Source organism: Falco cherrug, chromosome 4 (genome assembly GCF_023634085.1).
Source record: "Falco cherrug isolate bFalChe1 chromosome 4, bFalChe1.pri, whole genome shotgun sequence".
Lineage (NCBI taxonomy): Eukaryota > Metazoa > Chordata > Aves > Falconiformes > Falconidae > Falco > Falco cherrug.
This window is the reverse complement of record NC_073700.1, coordinates 8,271,278-8,283,343: the sequence shown is the minus strand read 5'-3', so window position 1 is coordinate 8,283,343 and position 12,066 is coordinate 8,271,278. Positions and strand designations below refer to the sequence as shown.

At 53.5% G+C, this 12,066-nt stretch overlaps 2 protein-coding genes across 7 annotated transcripts in view; both read right to left on the bottom strand.

The window, feature by feature from the left end:
- Positions 1–9,159: 9,159 nt before the first annotated feature.
- BRK1 (BRICK1 subunit of SCAR/WAVE actin nucleating complex) lies at positions 9,160–11,695 on the bottom strand. The gene is made up of 3 exons (XM_055707556.1): positions 11,523–11,695; positions 11,357–11,439; positions 9,160–11,271 (listed from the first exon to the last, which is right to left on the bottom strand). Exons 1-3 carry the CDS (start codon positions 11,638–11,640, stop codon positions 11,245–11,247), a joined length of 228 nt encoding a protein of 75 aa, XP_055563531.1. The 5' UTR covers positions 11,641–11,695; the 3' UTR covers positions 9,160–11,244.
- Positions 11,696–11,752: 57 nt separating this feature from the next.
- FANCD2 (FA complementation group D2) overlaps positions 11,753–12,066 on the bottom strand; it is a 53,433-nt gene continuing 53,119 nt past the window's right edge. For all 6 annotated transcript variants that reach the window (XM_055707534.1, XM_055707535.1, XM_055707537.1 and 3 more), the window contains exons 43-44: positions 11,921–11,998; positions 11,753–11,839 (exon numbers count right to left, since the gene is read on the bottom strand). In XM_055707534.1, the coding sequence (XP_055563509.1) occupies positions 11,771–11,839; positions 11,921–11,998 (147 nt within the window). In that variant the 3' untranslated portion in view covers positions 11,753–11,770. The remainder of the gene's footprint in view (positions 11,840–11,920; positions 11,999–12,066) is intronic.

Here is a 12,066-nt window from a genome sequence, read left to right as displayed (position 1 = left end):
CTTACGGGTTTAGTGCTCTGTCTTCTGGCAGGAGGAAGAGACACAAATGGCTTCTTTCTAATCCTCACAGCCTCTCTTAGAATAACCTGAAACAAAGCATCTGTCTGGTTTTGTTTGTCCTTTACCTGTGGCAAGCTCCTCGGTGCTCTCCTCCGAGGCCTTCTCGCCCACCTCAGATGCACGTAACTTCTGCAGCACAGCGTTAAACTGGAGCCACCCCAGGGCTGTCTTCTGTTTAGGGGAGCTGCTCCTTCGCCAGCAGGTGACGGTTTCTCACCAGCCAGCCTTTAGCAGAAGGCAACAAGGGAGTAGGAAAGAACAGACCTCTTCTGCGTCAGCACCAGGAAAAGGAAGCTCAGCTCAACACCTTACATGCACCAGCTACACCAAAACAGGCATTTTCACCCTGGCGTTGGCACTACAGCTGCCCCTGATAGATAATTAACCAATTAATTAAGCCTGTCTCACGCCAGTCTCTTGCCTTTGGCCCTCAGTAGTCTCACCTAAGGAAGGATTCCAGCTCCTATGGCTTTCTGAGAAACTTCCAGGCCTGCTCAGAGGTAACCCGGCCTTTCAGTTACTGGACTAAAATACAGTTCTGGGCTTGGCTTTGTTTCAGTAGGATTTGTGTTACATCCCGGTGTAAGATTTCCTTTTTCTCAGGGAGTGTTGCCTCTGTCTAAGCACAAAGTTTGGTCACTTGGAAATGTGTGTGAAGAGTGATAGCTGGTATCGTGGGACAGCACCAGGGACGTTCCAATAGCACAGTGTGTCTATTGATCATACAAGGCGTGGTCACATTATGTCATTTGTCAAATTAAGCTAACGGTTTCACCCTGGGGCATCTGGTGCCTGAGGAGGGAGTGTGCAGAGCGTGTTGTGTACCCTCCTCCCGTTCTCACCTTTTCATGTACCGATGCTTCTGGAGAGACTGGGACAGAAACAGAGAAGGTGATTTATACTTCATGTAGTAGGTGTGCATTGCTATCTCCTTTCTTTTCCAAGGTTTTTGTTTGTTTGTTTGGGGTTGTTGGAGGTTTTTCCTAAGTGCGCCGCTTGACTGGTTTTCCACAAGTGCCTATTCAAGTACTGTGTCTCACCTACCCCAACATATTTAATTACATGCAATGTTTAACACTTAAAGCAGCTAATACTCTGCATCTACTTCTGCTGGGACAATATTATTTAATTAATTAGAATACTTTATCATATATTATTTTTTTTTTTGCCCCTATTTGAGAGCTGTCCTCTGAGAGAGTTAGGAGGATGGTGATTTATTCTTTGTATGCTGGGAAAATTGCTTCCCGGAGGAGTTTAGAGACACAAGACACGTGCTGAGCAGCTCTTATGCTTGACACTAATTGGGTGCAGTGTGTGTGCAGATTTGTCACACAGGCAGGGTGCATGAGAAATGTAGAAATACTCCTAAGTGAGTGTAGGAGGGGCCCAGTGATGGTACATATTCCCAGTTGTAATTGCTCATTTAGTCATCACATTTCTGAAGGATTAAAACACTCCCATAACACCTCTTGCCCTACCCTGACTTTTATCCAAAGGGTTGGTTAAATTAGTCCCTTCTGTGTGTTTACTTAGTTGCTTTTTTTTCTTTAAATAAAGTCTGCTTTAACAATTGTGTGAGACTACGAAGTACAAGTAACTGAGGGAGGATTATGCTTCACTGTCAGCTGCATTTTGCAAGCTACAGCCAGTTTACAGATTCCTTTTTATTTTTAAGCTCTGAACACCTTGAGAAAGAGGAAAAAAGCAACAAGTAGTATGTACAACCCACTCCCCTAACCCTCCAGACTACCACTGAACTAATACTACCCTCTTATGCTGGGAGATGATGAGAAATCAGCCATTTGCCTTTGGCGGAGCTGAGAGGGTCTGGGGTTTAGCCATGGAAGTTTTTGCAGTATGGGAAAGTGGATTGTGTTGTACCTTACTGAGATCTTTTGGGGATTTTTTTTCTTGTTCTGTACCCTTCTGTGGAATTACTTGCCATAATAACTAATTCATTGTATTAATATTTAAAAATAACACAGTAACATTTTTGCTAAAGCTTGTTAAATTTAAGAACTAGGCCTAATATTATTTTTTTCTATACATATCTTCTAGCATCTCTCCTAAACCACATCAAGAACCAAGAAGAACACTATGCTCACATCTATGCCTGTTTTTTTCTTATTGTTTTATAGTCTTATTACTTCCTTAAAGTCTTATTTCTAGTCAAAATTACATTTTCTTCAAATTCATTAGAAGCTTTCTAATATGATTTGTCGTAGAAAGTGGATCAGGGTGCTATAGCTATATTCTTATAGTAAAAATTGTATTATTTACATAAAAATCTCTGATTTCTAATCACCACTGAGGCAGTGGCGATAGAGGCAAAAGATGAACGTAGTGCATGTTGCAGACCCTGTTGACAGACTCCAGCAAACTGTTCTTCTTTGTTTCTCCTTATTACCAATGATAACATTGCTAATAGCAGGCTACTGTACAGATGCTTGAGTCTCACAATTTTTCATTTTTTTTTGGCCAGGTGCTACGGACACATTAAGCAGCTGCCCTGTGCCTTTGCGGGCAAGCCAAGTGTGTACAGATCCTGAAATAAATGAGCATCAGGTTTTGCTACAGCAGGTCTGGAAGTGTGTGGAGCAGTTATTGAGCCACTAGCACTTTGTCAGGCCACAGTGCACATTGCTTAGCTGTGTCACAGGCATACGGACATGACTTCATATTTTGTGCTGCTCAGGAGGTGGCTGTGGCTGCTCTTGCAACTCCCAGTTTGGCAAAGACCAAGTGCTCCAAGTTTCTGCAGTTCCCCAGAAGGTACTCCCCTTTCCCCCCTCTGCAAGTTATCAACATTTCAACCTGCTTTCTCGTGGGGTCAGAAGTCGGGGAGAAAGCCACCAGCCCATCAGCGCCGCTGAACTCCCTGAAGGTCTCTGTGTGTGCTGAAGCATTTGCGCAGAAAGGCTGCCATCCTGTGGTCCTGGCCCTGCCCACGGGGACAGGCTGCAGGAGGCCCTTGCCAGCAGTCTTGCTCCCACGCTGCCCTCCATACCCCTTCCCAGTTGTACTCGGTTCTGCTGATGCTCAGCTCCGCAGGTCTCCGCAGGCGCAGGGTGTCCCAGCCCGCGGCAGGGCAGGACGAGCCCTTCCCAGGCACGGCGGGCTCTGGCCGCTGCGCTATAGGCGTGCAGCTCTGGCTTTCTGTACACAGCGGGAAGGAAAGCGGAACTGAAGGACGCTTCAGACTACTGCAGGGCAAAGCAAAAACGTTGTTTCACAGCTCAGGTTTCTCGTGGAAACGCGTTGAGTTTCTTAGCACAGAAACACAGAAGCCTAAACGGTACGTCTCTCTTAAAGGCCAGAGATGTGAAGGTGGCAGCGCTAACCTGGCTGTCGCAGCACAGCCCCGCAGCTCACCCCCCCCAGCTGACTAAGGCAGCTGCTCTTACATTAGAGTCTTTTTCTTTCATACTTGAAGCATTTGTCTGAAATGCAAACTCTAGTTCGGAAAGGAGGGAAAGTGGACCTGGCTCTGGCACTTGCCACGGGAGCTGTTTCTTTCCCTGCCCAGTCTCTAAAAGAAAAGTGGCCTGGTTTGGGAGCTTGGGGTGCGGCTGGGATTCTGGATGGAGGCACGGAAGGATTTGTGTGTGATCGTACAGGAAAGGAGTAACTGCTGCAGCAAAGCAGATTCACGGACTATTTATCTCTTTGTTTTCCCCAGCAGAGCACAAATTAAACACGGTTCAAAGACACTCACAGACTGCTGGTGTGTAATCCTTGTTCCCACTGAGACATGGGCACCGAGACGCAGTGATCCACACCTTGTAGAGTTTCTCCTAGCTGAGGGGCGGACGGCACTATCGTCGGTTGGGTAGAGGAGGAGAGCTGAGCTCTTCCAATCCAGTTCCGGCAGTCACCACTAAATACAGAGCTGGTACCGATACAGCACTTCTGGGTTGGCTGTGAAATGTCTCGCACGCGCTGGTGTGGAATACTTTAAAAGTCTTTTCATATGTACAGCTTTTGTAGCTGAGCTTTAGCAAACAACAGAGGGGAGCTAAGGAAACCTGAGCCACGCTCCGCTGCACTACCAGGCAGCGAGGCACCAGCCAGCTGCCTCGCCGTGCATCCGATGACCCTGCATCTGGAGGCTTGCCACTGACAAGCCACCAGTTTTGATAATGCTCTCCTACTTTTCAAGTGGGGAAACGCTTGAGAGGCCCGGGCAGCTGTAGTCTCAGGAACATCCCATCACTGGAGCTCTAAGTGCAGGTCCACGTGGCTAATGAAGCAATGGGGGCTGCTGGGGTGTTTGCGCCTGAAGAGAGCTTGCGCTGTGTGCGTGCATTTATTTCCTTTCATTTGCATTTCTTTTTTAATTCCTAGTGAAACAGAAGCCAAGACATGATTATACAATGCCCAGGATTCGTGTAACTTGACATTAGACACCTACAAGGCAGACGCCTACATTCAGCACAGTTGTTTCACCCCTCCCGCGCGCTCTGAGGCCCTCCAAGGGTGCAAAGCTTCCCATTCCTTTGTCTGTCTGTCGGGGGGAAGAGCACTGCCTCACAGGAAGATGTGTGCAGGCACCACCGCCGCGTGTGCAGGCACCACCACACCAGCTGAGTCCTCGGCTGTCCAAGTTAGGTCACCCGAACGCTATCAAGTGCACGACAAACGGGGGGGGGGGGGGGCGCGGAACCAGGTTCCAGTTCTGCTGTTCTCTCAAGAGAATCACCTCAAACCAAAGGCCCGTCTAGCCTAGGGCTCCCCGCCTGCGGGCAAAGCCCAGGGTGGCACCTAAGAGCAATGCAAGCTGCCCCTGCGTGCTCTCCCGTACCTGTGCCCTACGCCACCGATTCCACGAGCAGCAGAGGGGCCCGCTGCCCTCCTCCTGCCTCTGTGCAGCTCTCCAGATTCTCTCCAGGCCATGTGCAACACCCTGGAGGAGTGGATGGACCAGCATACGGCCCCTGAGCTCAGCAGAGCTCTCACACCCAGGAAGCTCTTGCTGAAGTACTGGAGGGAAGGAAGTGCTGGCACGCAGGGCCACCAGGAGGAGGTGGCAACAGGAGGTGGGGGCCACAGCCTCCCACCCTGGCACTGTGCTGCTGCTGTCAGGGCCAGGAGCTGCACCGTCAGTTCAGACGGCTGGTGTGGCACCATGGGGCCGTGTGACCTCCCAGCCCTGCTGTGACTTCAGGGCCAGGATGAAGCTGCACGGCGACAGCTCTGGGGCACTCACACAGAGCCGCTGGAGCATGTCCCATCGGGCAGCTCTGTCCGAGGGCTGGGACACGGTCCCATCCAGGGCTGAGCCCACAGCAGTGACCTGTTCTCTGGGCAGTCACAGGGGCAGCGAGGAGCTCACAGCTTCCTAGAACAACAGGAAACCACAGCCAAGGGGTTTTGGAAGCAGTGAGAAGCAGACAGCCCAACAACCTGAGACCAAAGGAGCGCTCCCGTGGTGCAGCTGTCTTGGCCTGCCCCTGCACCAGTCAGCGACCTGAGAATCACTTTTCTTGCCAGTTACTGAAAGAAAACCAAGGGGCTGGCAGGGGATGGGAGAGGTGCCTGGGCACATGCCCTTGGCTTTTGCCTGATTCTTCTGTTTGAGCAGTCTACATCGCTGAAGGTGTAGGCCAGGGTGTATTGCTCTCTGGAGAATTACTGACCTCATCAGGTGCTGTTACTTACCAACAGCTCATGAGGCTGAAGACTGAGCAATTTCAGTCTTGAGACAAGTGCAGGATTCCCCCCTTAATGGCTTAGGCTCACATTAATGCTCCCTCATTAATGGCAGCCCCCCTTTATTATGGGTCAGAAGCATACAGGTTCACAAATCACCTCTGAGGGATGTGGCTCTGCAGGAGGGAGGGAGTTGTCCAGCCCCTGGGGCAATGGCTACTGGTCCTTCCAGTTTAGCTAAAGCAGCAGTTTTCTGCAGGGGGGCTGCAGGCTGGCTACCGAAGGCCAGGGCCATGCACCTTCCCTGCCGCCATCAGTAGGATGGATAGTGGGTCCCCAGCACAAAGCACAAGTCCATAAGGGACAGGCAGTATTTGGTCCTGCGGTACCTGATGATATTCCCGGACCTCAAGCTAATGACCGAGCTCCAGCTGGAGCAAGGTGGACCTGGCCCCTTTTCCTCTCCCCTCTCCCTCAACACCATTTTCTCCTGTCTCACTGGCTGCTCCTGCACTTTCCAGATGAGACGCCTCACCCTGCAAAGACTCCCTTTCCCACAGTGCAGCCAGCGCTTTGGCCTTCTCATACTCCTTGGAGGAGGCAAAAATCAAAGACTGAAAATCAGTCCCAGCCACGCACCTACTACACCCTGAGCCAGGGTGCGGGAAATACAGGCAGAAGCAAATGGTACTGTAACACCCTCAGGGCCTGGCCACAGCCCGCCCAGGGCAGGAGAGGGGCTGGGAGGAGATGATGGGGCAGTCCTGAGCATCACCACAAGCAATGACAGCCTCCTGCGTGCCTCTGTGGCCTGGCCCCAGCTTGTCCCAGAGGGGCAGTTCAAGAACCATGTATTGGTCACAGCAAGGCCACACACACACACACCCCCCGGGGCCTTAACCAGCCACAGCTGACATAATGCTGCACAGGACAGGCCCTGTGTCCCATCCCTGGGGGAGCTCTGCTGCTCTGGGCCCAGCTCCGTTCCCGAGCCAAGGCAAGGAGGGCTCCCACAGGGAAAACTGGGGGAAAGCACTTTGGGAATCAACCCATCATCTATATCTAAAAGCAAAGCCTCCTACTGAGGGGGAACCTCACGATCGTTGCAGATACTGAAGGTAACAGCGTGGTGAGAACATTTTCCAAATCCTGACCAGAAATGTGCCAATTTCTGTTCAGTTTATTACATTCCTGATGGTAAATCTGAAGAATATGTGTTTCATCACATCTCTACTCATGCCACTAGTGCAATCCCATCATTATTAACACAAAAATATTTGCCCTGCTCCCAAATGGCTGCAAAGGAGCAAAGGGAAGGCTTGGGGTGCCAGGAAGCTGGGGAAGGGGCTGCCGGCTGCTAGAGCAGTGGGGAACAGTGACTGCACCCAGTCATTGGCCTGGCTGGGTACATGAGCTCTGCAGCAAGCGCAGGGGACTGGCATGGGGGATAAGGGCACTCTCCCCACCCACCACCCTGACCACCTTCCAGGAGCAACCTGCAACAAAATCTGATGAAAATCACCACTTCTCCTCTTCCTCGTCCTCCCAGTTTCCTGGGGTCCCCTCCCACCTCCATTCAGTAGGGCCGGAAGCAGCCTGGGGGAGGCAGAGCTGCAGGAAGGGGAAAGCACACACTTCCCAAGAAGCACAGGGAGCCCGAGGCGACGTTCCCTGCTCCAGCCGACACTCCCTCTTGATACAGTCCCTTTCCTCAGTACATTCGAGCAAACAGGCAACACCAAGGATTTCAACATTTAATCCTTTCTATGGAATGGGTTTGGTCCTAGAACCCCTTTCGTAACCCTGCCAAGCGAGGCAAGCCACGACCTGGCCTCCCACCGCTTTCTCAGCAACAGCCCTGCTGGGAGATGGCAAAGCCAGGAAGCAGAAAAGCCTGTGGGGTAACGAGGCACGAGACGGGGGGTTACCTATTGACAGAGGGGGCAACACAGGGCCAGCTACACAGCAGGGCTGGGCCAGCAGCTCAGAGGCGCTGACAAACCTGCCCCGAGGGCAGCACAGTGCACCCCCCCGCTAAGGCGTACCTACAAATCTGCCGCAGGTGTGATCCTGGAAGTCAGTAGGACTCCGAGTTTGATCTATCCATTGTTTCCTCAGGATATTATTCTTCAACTTTTGTTCCAGGATATACCCATCAAGAATCCTCCCCTCCTCAAAAAGCAGCTCCATCAAATACTGGCTTCATGTTTCTGTGATGCAGTGAAAACACACACGGCTGTGGCAGACCGCGGGGGGGAGAGGGATGGTGAGGGGACAGGAAAGCTGCCAGCATATCCACCCTAAAGCTTCTACGTGCACTAGGAACAAGTCCCAGGTCCCCGGTCCCCATGCTCTGCAGGGTTCAGAGCAACACTACTAAGCAGCTTTTTTGAAATTGGACGCAAAAATCTCAGTGAATCTGGAGACCGTTCAAAGCCCTGTGGCTTTCCCAGCTCGCTGACCTGGTGTGAGCAGCAGGCCACGACAGGCAGGCAGGGCCGGCCTTCTCTTGGTGAGACAACTACTCAGGTGACTTCCACTGCTGTCCATGCCTTGGCACCAGGATGCAAACAGACACCATCTTCTGGGATCTTTAAGGAAGATTCCAGCTTTGCAAAGTTATTAGAGACAAAGCACAGCTCTCAGTAACTCAGCTGTGTCCTGACACATTCCTCTCTCAGCATCACCTCGGGTCACTAATTTATTATCACGTTCAATCACCTGCAACATAAAGGGGATGAAGGCAGATTCGACTTTAAAGCAGTTTCCTAAAGTCAAGGCTCTGCAAGTAGTAGGCACCTAGAGAGCCCAAAGGTTATTTACTAGAAGCTAGAATTATTTGAGTAGTCCAATCCATTCATCTTAAAACATGTGCTTTGGACAAGACACGACCACCTTTATGGGGTACGCAAAGCTTGAATTCAAGCTCTCTCTTTCTCATGCTGACACCAGAAAAATAGAGATGCCAATACAGTTACCACCTCGCCTCCCGCCCGAGATCAAAACTCAGTACTACCACTCATTCCCAAACCTTGGAACTGTTACATGGCAACTGCAAAATTGCTCTGGCCACTCCATGAGGCCTGGCTGTGTCCAGCAGGCAGGGAGCAGTAAAAGGCCACCGTTTACCACTTGTGAGGGCAAACCTTTTTCAACCTACAGATGTGATTCAGGCTCTAATGAATCTGCTCCATTCTGGCACCTTCATAGGAGGCCTCAAACAGCTTGCTTTCTAGCTCAGGCTCTGGGAACAGGTCTCAGATCACCAAAAGATCTCAGAGCTGCAAGGGTGCCTGAGCACCCAGCTCTCCCGGGACAAGGGGAATGCATAACTCAGTACATTGTCATCTCCTGCTACATTAAATGTGCGGGGGGTGGGGGGGGGGTGGGGGGTGGAACAGCACTGCTAACGCGGCATTTATATCAGTCTCCTGATTTAGAATACACAAATCCACTCCAGAAAAGTTTAATGTGGGTTCCTGGGGCATCATATTCTTAAAAAGACACAGTACAACAAAAAAAGGCAAGCAGAATTCCTCAGTCTTTTAAAACAATCAAAAATATCAAAGATCCATCTACCACAGGGCTGCAGACCACAGCACTGCTGGAAGAAGCAGCATCAGCCTGAGGACCAGAAGGTTTCTCCACCTCCCAGAGATGGTGGTGTGGTTTATCCTGGATCGGCGGCACCCAAACCAGAGAGCCTAGTACTACAGAGCCTAGGGAACTACTGAGACTTCCTGAAAGGGAAACACAAAGGGCAGAACTCCGTACCGGAGCGAGCTACCTGGCATCCCTGCTGGGAGATGAACCAGACAGGCTGATCCCACAGTGCCCAAGCTCTGTGCCAGCACGTGTGCCGGGAGGAGCGGTACCCTCCAGAAGACAGATTCCTACACTGAAACTGCTTTGGCCACACAGACTGTGGGGCAACACCTGCTCCTGTAAGAAACCCTGGAGACAGAGGGCAAATGGGTAACTGTTGTAACGGTGTGTGAGGAGATCCAAGAAGGGATCAGAAGAGGCACACCACACTGCTAGCTGGGAACGGGATCAAGGAAATGATCTCAAGTGAATAGGTCAGCCTGGTACAGCCCCAGTCACAAACATGTCTGTGGTACCCTCTGCCTCCCATTCAGTCTTTGGGTGAAGAACCTTAGGATAATTTAGGCTGGGACTTCTGGTGGTCTCTACCTCAGCCCCACTCCCCCCCAAAGCAGGGCTAACTTCAAAGTCAGACCAAGTTGTTCAGGGCCTTGTCCAGACAAGTACCGAGTTATCTCCAAGGATGGAGATGTCAGGACTCCATTCTAGCACACCCAGAATAAGCAGTGTATGGGCTATGGGTGTACTTTTGACATTCCTGGGCCACAGAGCAACTTTCTCCGAGTAGAGATAGGTGCTTTCCCTCTACCTACCAATCTTGTACACCAGCACTATTTCTCATAATTTAATATCGTCCCTGAGCAAAAGTACAATGATCCCTGGCTGCTCCACTCTAAGTTCTGCAAGGTTGCTACAGCACTTATTTCTGCTGAGACTATACGCCAGCAGCAGCCAAGCCTCCCAGATGTGCAGTCCAACCCGACAGTAAAGCATAACTGGCTAGGTGAGCTGAGGGAAAGGCTGGAGGAACACTTATTCAAACAATGGAAAACACAGAGCTTTTTATGGAGAACAAAACTGTGAGCTTTGAGGACCTACGCTGAGGACCAACCAGCCAGCCTCAAAAATATAAAGAAGAACATCAGGTTACCCAGGTGCCCAACAAACACTGCAGACGTTACGCTGCCATCGTGAAAAAAAGAGAGCTTTCAGTTAAGAGTAACATACAAAGTCATTTAAAGCCTGCTGGGAAGCAAGACCTTTACTGACACGAGCTCCATGGACTCCCCAACAAACACTAAATATGAGCAGTGAGTCTGCGGCTCTAGATGCCCACTGAGATGGAGGAGGGGTGAGAAGGGAAGAGAGACTGCCTTCTCCTTGCCTCCCCAGAGAGGAGGATAAGCACCTCTTCCCAGGTGCCAGCAAAGGGCACCCTCCTGTGGCAGGTGCACCACATCAGGCGAGCCTGCTGTCCCCACGTAGCCCGGACAGCATGCACACGTGAAGGCTGAGACACCCTCCAAACCATCGGGATCATCGGATTTTCTGCTGTGACCCCAGCAGGAGCACAAAGCACCTTGAAGGCTGGTCAGGTGCCTCCCGGTGCCGACAGCAGCCAGGCCTGCAGCCCCTGGAGTGCGCCCCCTCCCATCATAACCCCCATGTGTGGGGAGGAGCGAGGGCCCGGCCGCTGCGGCTCAGGCGGGTGGAAGGGCAGGCTCTGACATCCAAGCCGGTGGCGGGGAGCCGGGCATCCCGCGGCGCAGCCCCAGGCAGGCAGGCAGAGAGCAAGCAGGGCAGGAGCACAGCGGTTTATTGGCAACACAAGCAGAGGCGGCGGTGGCGGCGGCGGCGGCGGCAGGCCCCGAGCAGGGTGCGGGGCGGCGGTGCTCCGGCGGGGCGGCGGGGCCCGGGGCCGGCCCTGGCCTACGTCAGCGTCTCGCCCTTGGTGACCTGCCGGGAAGAGGAAAGGCCTCAGGCAGGGCCGGCCCCGGGCCCGCCCCCGCCCGCCCCCCGCCGCCGCCGCCCCGCTGCTCACCCGGGCCTCGATGTACTCGATCCTGCGCTCCAGCGCCGTCAGCTTCTCGTTCAGCGTGGCCAGCCGCGACCGGCACGACATGTCTGCGGGGAGGCGGCAGTGAGAGACCGCGGCCCGCCGCCCCGGCCCGCCGCTAACGCCCCCCCGCCTCCCCCGCCGCCCTCACCGAAGGAATTGAGGAAGTCCGCGATCTTCTTGATGGAGCTGGTGATCACCTCGATGTACTCGCGATTGGCCCAGTCCTGGTGGATCTCCCGCTGCACCGGGTCTTCCTGCACCGACATGGCCGCCCCCGCCGCCGCCGCCCCGGCGCGCACCGCGCCTGCGCGTGGCCACGCCCCCTCCGCGCGCTGCGGGGCGGGGCCGGCCCGCCGCCGCCTCAGGCCCCTCCCGCCGCCGCCGCCGCCCGGCCCCTCAGGGCGCCGCCGCGTCCTCCTCGCTGCTGCCCGCGCCGCTGCCGTCCGCGCCGCTGCCGCTCGGCTCCTGCGGGGACGCGGCCGTCAGGGCAGGGCTCCCCCCGCCCCAGCCGGGGCTCCCCCCGCCCCGCCCCCGCCCGGCGGGTACCTCGGCAGCGCTGTCTGCGGAGTCCTCCTCCTCCCCCGAGTGCCGCCCCTCGGAGGCCTGGGACAGGATTTCTTCTCCCTGAGCCGAACGCGAGAGCGGCGCTGAGTGTACGCGGAGCGGGCAGAGCGGCTGGGGCAGAACGCCAG

What these genes read in the sequence shown, in the direction of transcription:
- BRK1 (XM_055707556.1), bottom strand. Translation starts at nt 11,640, where the DNA reads ATGTCGGTGCAGGAAGACCCGGTGCAGCGGGAGATCCACCAGGACTGG. An exon ending in GGACTTCCTCAATTCCTTCG is followed by an intron (nt 11,440 to 11,522) that starts GTGAGGGCGGCG and finishes GCCTCCCCGCAG; the next exon opens with ACATGTCGTGCCGGTCGCGG. An exon ending in TCGAGTACATCGAGGCCCGG is followed by an intron (nt 11,272 to 11,356) that starts GTGAGCAGCGGG and finishes TCTTCCCGGCAG; the next exon opens with GTCACCAAGGGCGAGACGCT.